Source organism: Rhincodon typus, chromosome 26 (genome assembly GCF_021869965.1).
Source record: "Rhincodon typus isolate 14 chromosome 26, sRhiTyp1.1, whole genome shotgun sequence".
Lineage (NCBI taxonomy): Eukaryota > Metazoa > Chordata > Chondrichthyes > Orectolobiformes > Rhincodontidae > Rhincodon > Rhincodon typus.
In genome coordinates, this window is record NC_063357.1 from 22,452,465 (window position 1) to 22,459,613 (window position 7,149).

At 37.6% G+C, this 7,149-nt stretch overlaps 1 protein-coding gene across 1 annotated transcript in view; it reads right to left on the minus strand.

The window, feature by feature from the left end:
• Positions 1–7,149, minus strand: part of tlcd2 (TLC domain containing 2) — a 62,757-nt gene that overhangs the window by 40,234 nt on the left and 15,374 nt on the right. Inside the window, exon 4 of the mRNA XM_048612616.1 lies at positions 4,447–4,529. Coding sequence (XP_048468573.1) covers positions 4,447–4,529 — 83 coding nt within the window. The remainder of the gene's footprint in view (positions 1–4,446; positions 4,530–7,149) is intronic.

Here is a 7,149-nt window from a genome sequence, read left to right on the forward strand (position 1 = left end):
GGGCCTGCTGTGTTCATCCAGCTCTACACCTTGTTATCTCAGATTCTCCAGCATCTGCAGTTCCTACTATCTCTGAAACAACTTGTGGAAATTCCATTTTTTCTTAAAAACAAAAAACGTTATTTTCAAGAATATCCAACTTGAAAAGATGGTGGATGTAGATTCAAAACTAAATTGGACAAATACCTGAAGGGAAAAACAATAAAATGGTCAAAAAAAGACAGGTAGAGGTAACTGGATAGCTCTACCAAAAATCTTGCATGATGGGCCAAATGGCCATCTTCAGTGCGGTGTCATTCTGTAAAATCTAAATATTTAACGTTAACATTTTTAAAAATAGAATCGGTAACTTCACAGATATGCTCATTTGAAAGCGATCCATTTAAATTTGTACGAAAAGACCAGGATGTTGTCTAGAAACCATATTCCTCACACTGCAGGGCTCAGCTGCAGCAACTTCTACAAATTACTGATGACACCATTTCAATTACCTGCCGTACTATATGCTTGTGATATTTATTGCACCCCTGGAGTGTGCTGATCATCAAAAACACCCATCCAAGCTTTGTTTAGATGGAATCTTGGTGGAAATGTTTAAAATCAACTGTGCTCCTTCTGTACCCGAGCTTTCCAGCAAATGACATCTACAAATAACTACAACATTTGATGCGATATTGCGTGCATACATTCCAATCGGAGCTGTTTTTGAAAATGTCTGAATACATTTAATATTTTGTAATGCTACATATTAAAATCAGTAGCACACAGGAAAGACAACTATTTGATTAGTTGAAAAATGGAATATTTCATCTGACACCGATTTGAGAAAGTTAGCTCAATATTCATAAGAACACAAGAACTAAGAGCAGGAGTAGGCCATCTGGCCCCTCAAGCCTGCCCCGCCATTTAATAAGATCATGGCTGATCTTTTTGAGACTCAGCTCCACTTACCCAAACCCTTAATTCCTTTACTGTTCAAAAACTTATCTAGCCTTGCCTTAAAAACATTCAGTGAGGTAGCTTCAACCGCTTCACTAGGCAGGGAATTCCACAGATTCACAACCCTTTGGGTTGTGAATTCACTGAAGTGTTACTTGGATACCGACTTAAACAGCCATTCTCACAACAGTCAGCAGCGCAATCCTCAAGGCCTGACTGTGTGATTATAAATCTTATATTCCCAACGGTTCCACTTCCAACTCATCATTTCCCTAAAGCACCGCCTTCAGTTATTCTACACACTTCATAACTTACGGTCCCCATTTCCTCCTCAGGGTTCCCCGAAATTGCTGCTCTCATCTGGTGCTCTGTACTCTTGTAAAAGCAAAATACTGTGGATGCTGGAAATGTTAAAAGAAAGAGAACACTGGAGAGAAACTTAGGAGGTCTGGCAGCAGTTGTGGAGAGAGACACACACACACAGTTAACGTTGAGTCCAAAGACTTTTTAAACTGAAGAGAAACATCAACCCCGCTCCTCTCTGCAACCTTAGTCTGCTGAAGATCTTTAAAAATGAAACTGGAAAGCATTTTTCCCCATACAGAAGGATTATGGAAATCTGGAACTCATCTTGAGAATTTTGGGTGTCAAGAGATATAAACGGAAAGGGCAAGGTAAGTATTTTTGTGGTATAGATCAGCCACAATTTAATAATGGCTGAACAGCTTCAAGGGTATGAATCGATGATTCCTCTTCCTGTGTTAAGCTGTCTCTGGTGCACTCCTGAACCACCAATCCAATGGAGTACTGTCATATTTCCCAATGTTGCCGTTCTGCAGCTAGTAACCAAACATCATCAATTGAGGGGACAGATAGCTAAAGACATAATTTCAACACTTCAATTTTTTGGAATTTCACAATCCAAATACTTCATTTGAGAATTGCTTCTGTGTTCAGAACTCAAATCAAAACTATACACCACCAAACATCATGATGTTCACAACCCATTTTTTTTTGTTTGAAACACCCATCTTTCCTGTGAGCCACCTTCTTTCTCGCTCATACAATAGCATGTCTCAGACACACAGTCACTTCTCACCCACTTCTGCAAATAAAACAACTAAAAATTGGAACACAAATAAAGAAGTCATCAAAAACAGCAACAAAAACTGAGCAACTGCAAAGTTGGCTCATCTTGGGGTTTTGGGAATGGACGTTTCATCAGACCATACCCTTCTTTCTATCAAAGATCTCAAGTTCAAAAGGTTTTGCATGCTTTGATATTTCATGTACAACCAATTACATTAAAGTCCAAAAGTGAATTCCTATCATATGTTATTTGTATTGTTCTATTGCTTGAAAAGTCAGATGGAAGTAGATGATGTTTGCAAACAGAAAGATCAAATGATTGTGTTAATTGTTGCTATCAGAGAAGAAAAATGCAGTTTACTTCAATTACTTTTATCACACAATCTACATTTTAATGCATTTAATATTCAAACAAACAAATTTCCAATTACTTCGGATGTCTCTATCAATGATCAGCCAGAGATCTAAGGCAGCATTCTCTGAATATTTGAGAATTTTTACACTCTGCTCTTAAAGAGTCGAAGTAAAAAGAGACGTAGCTTGTCACAATAAGCAAGTCAGAAAAATAGTCATTATTTGAAGTGCCAATTAAATGCTCCAGTTAAACTTCAAGCTAACAACACAGCATTCTCTAATAAAACCTTCACAAGGGATACACAGCAGCTTGCAAGCAAACTTGAAGAATAAACATTTCATGTATACTCAAAAAAATTCTTTAATAATGTGACTTTAGCAATAAATTCACAACACAGGTGGTACAAAATCAATTTCAAGTGTTTATGGAGCTATATTATTAGTTCAGCTTCTCTTTTCATTCCAAGATAGCTTCTGTGAGCCAACTTTAGCTTTTCTTAAGACAAAAACTTTGATTTTCTAGTGCAAAAAAAAAGAAAGTGAGGTCTTGTTCACTTCCTTGTTGAAGTCTCATACTCTGGTTAATTGAAGGCAACAGTAGGAACACCAGAGAAACAAGCAGTGAAATTAGGCCTTTGTTCAACTTTGCACTGAGCTGCCATCACTATGAAATTTCAGGCAATGAAGTGCAAAATGGACATGGAAATGTGCTTTTTGCAGCACATACACATACATGAAGGAGTAAACCCTTCAGTCCAGCAAGTCTGTTCTGACATTTAACTAATCTACGGCTGATCCATCCACTTGCCCACATCCTTTCACGCTCTTGTTCAGCAAATATCTACTCATTTGCACTTCACAATTAATAATTGTGACTGTTTTTGAAGAAGGGAAATCTATCCTTCTATCCTGTGTGTGACTGTTTCCCAACTTCTCCTCAGTGACCTGGCTCTGACTTAAAGAATACAAACCCTTGTCCAAGGCACCCCCCCACCCAGCAGAAAAAGCTTCTTTTCTCCATCACCTGTAAATTCTTTACAAAATTATAAAAATGTCAATCAAATTACTCTTAGAGTAGGCATGCATTTCCATATTTACTGTGTGGTGTTAGTAGTCTTTCATTGACTAGCTGAAACAAAAATAAATAGACAGCATCAGCAAAGCAGACCTAATGTCTCCTTTTCACACCTTTATTTACTACCTTTTCTCGCTCTCCATTTCTCCTCCACCGCCATTAGCATTGCTTTTGTTTTGTTTTGCTCTGAACACCGTCCCAATCTGTTCTACTTGTTCCCTTCTGTCAACAGCATATATTAAAAAAAAGTTTTCCCAGTCCATTTTAGTTCTGCAGAAGAGACATGTTGGTTTTGAAACACTAACACTGTTTCTTGCTCCACAGATAAATGCCAGACCCAAGATTCTTCAGCACTTTAAAATTGTTTCTAACAGGAGTTTTACCTTATTTGAACCACAGTGAACGCCTGCAGTAATTCCATATTTATCACATTCCTCGAGAAATTTACTGCCTACCACATATTTCCTCAATAAGTTTGACTAGATTAGCAGACGTGACTTCCTCTTTAGAAATTCATGTTGTCTTGCCTGCAAGGAGTTCAAGATTTTCAAGTGTTCAGTCATTCCCCTTTGTTAAATATAAATTCAATAACTTATCCACCACAGAGAGTTGACTAAATTAAATTTTTCAGCTTCTCCATCTTGCCTTCCTTAACATATTGACTGAACAGTAGTCCCACAGTCAAAAAACCAGGTACCTGAACTGCTTTTTTTTTTTAAAAACAGGAAATTTGGAAATATAGTCTCTCTACTTTATGAAGGTATTTCAGAACAGCACATGATAATCAGTTATTTTGCTTATAGATAAATTCACATTGGTTACAAAGTTGCCTGTTGATTTGGATTATGGATTAATTAAGAATGGGCAATACTACCCAAGTTACAATTGTGAAAAGGACCAGGGTAGGAAACAGATTGTCATACAAGATCTGAGGCAAAGGAGAACTGAGCCTGTTAAAAAAAGTGACAAATGATTGCTAAACCACTTACCACAACATGGTGGAAAAGCAGTTCCCAGGAATGTTGAAATTTTTGGTTCCACAGCATGTCTATAAAATCATGAATGAAATAACCTGCAAGCCAAGAATAAATAAAATGCCACAAATTCAGGGGATGAAAACATTGGAAATTATATTTATATACACAAAACTTATCACACGCAATTTTAGAACATAACACCAAATGAACTAAGTTCAATAAGAGAAGTTCAATACATCCACATATATTGGATATAAAGAATTTTCAGATTTGTGACTTCCAAGAGGAATATAATGTTGAACTTGATCAATAGGACAGAAGAGTCTTTGAATGGGTCAGAGATCTATAAAGTCAAAGCATATTCAGCAGTAATGATAATGTTATGAATAACATCTATTCAAAAAGGCACTACCAACAGATTGATTGCATTTGTAAGTCACGGTGGAAACCAGGTACAAGGTGTTCACTAATTATATTTTATGGCTGCAACTGATGGCAATATTGGATAAATCAGTTTCCAGAGTCAAAGTAGCTTTCGTGGTACAGTGGTAGTGTCCTCATTTCTGGGCCTGGGTTCAGAGACGTGTAATAAAATTGCTCAAGAGGCTGATTAGAATAATCAATACACTTTCCTACAGTGAACCCTAGCTTGCTAGACCATGAAATGTGCTTTAGAAATTTTGGTTAGCAATTTCTTATCCATTTTCCAGTCATTTCAGTCCCTATTTCTTACACCAATGCAAATACACTTCTATCCTGACTTAAAGTATCTGTTTATCATATTGATAACAATAATAATATGCTTTTGATATTGTCACCTGTCCAGATTACTCACTACCAATGCCCCTGTTAATCTTGTTTTCATCTGCATACATCTCCAGGATCTGTCAGCAGCAACTTCAGGAACTACAAGTCAAAACTTTGGTACGTCAATCACCATGCATGGACTCTGACCATTCTGCAGCCTTTTAGCTTAGAAGGAACGCTGTTTGCAATGTAATTCATGTAATTTACTCTCTTTTTGACTTAATAAGGTCCCGTGAATCTTCCGTTTAATACTTCAGAGAGACTCTGCTAACAAAGTTAATGATTTGGTTTTTTTAAACCTCCCCTAGGGTTCATTGTTTTCTCTTTTCGTGTGCTTTGTAGCCAACTCTCTCATTTTAGTTAGGTTGGAAGTGTAGTCAGAATTTGGGTTTACTAATTTCTCTTGGACTTGAGCAGTGCTGTCATCTCATGTCCTCATCAGTTCAAAATGACTTAAACCACTGGACTCATTGAAAGGAGCGCTCATGGTAAACAGAAACAAGGGAATTCCTTTAAACCAATGACAAGGACATTCTTGACAATACTATCAAAACATATCAAATCATATTCTTTAAAGTCAGATGTCATCTTTCTAATGCTTTTCGTAATTGTGAACGATAAACTGAAGACAAATTGTTTTATTCCCAAACTGTTCATTGTTACAAACGTTCAAAGAAATAAAAGTTCAAATCTTAATCTAGTTGTATTACTTGTTCAAAATAGGGCCATAACATATTTTACATCTACCTGATCAACCTCTGCAGCTTCTATGCAGAGGTTTTGATAGCAATTTTAAAAAGCTCACAAGCATTCATCAGGACTTTTAAGTTATCAGTTTTGTGATCATGTTTTGTAAGGGAAAAGTCCTATTTACTTGACAGTGTAGTTACAGGCTGCCCACCACTAAATGCTGCTGTATCATGCCATCCAGATTCCACTCAGAACTCAGTCATGGGTACTGCTAGGACTGCAAACAGCCCAAAAGAACATCAATGGTGCCCAGACCCAGTTAACTCATGGGTCATTGAGGTGGGAAGAGATTGGGCACCATCGGGAAAGGAGTAAGGGGATGGGTTTAGGAAAACCAGACACAGTGACCACTAAGGAGGAGTATCAAACTTGGGGATGATATGTGCATCCTTGGAAAGTGTGCTGTGCACTCCTTGCTTCTCACTTTTTCATCCCATTATGGGATAGGCAGCATATTATTTGGGTCAATGGGTTTGTTAACAAGCTTAATTGCCACAATGTTTTTATTAAATAGCACGCAAATTGTTAATTTGGTGCATGTCTGCTGTATCATGGGAAACTGCACATTTATGCTTTACAAGTGTGCTGGATAGCTGCAGACCCGATTTGCAAATACAACATCCTGACCAGTACTCTTCTTCACCACCTCCGAACCCTGTTCTATCCATCTTCACCTCCCCAGTGTCTCAAACCAAATCTTCTGGGCCAGCCAATCTGTAAAGCTTTTCATTATAATGTCCTTCTTCCTCCTATAATTCTTGCAAGTCTTCACTATCTTATCATAAAAAATTAGAATTTAAAATTAACTTAACAATTGTGAAGTAACTATACAATTTCAGTGCTAATTGCTAGAAATGTAAGCGACTAGATGACTAAAATGTTTTAAGCTGTATACTCTCACCTGCATAAAATTTGATCAAAGGAAAATTGGATGGTGTATATAAAACAAGCAGCTGATACCAAGCAGAGATAGTAGGAACTGCCGATGCTGGAGAATCTGAGATAACAAGGTGTAGAGCTGAATGAACACAGGCCAGGCAGCATTGGCGGAGCAGGAAAGCTGACGTTTCAGGTCTGGACCCTTCTTCAGAAATGGGGGAGGGGAGAAGGAGGCTTCCCTCATTGAAATAAATAGAGAGGAGGGGGAGGCAATGAGGG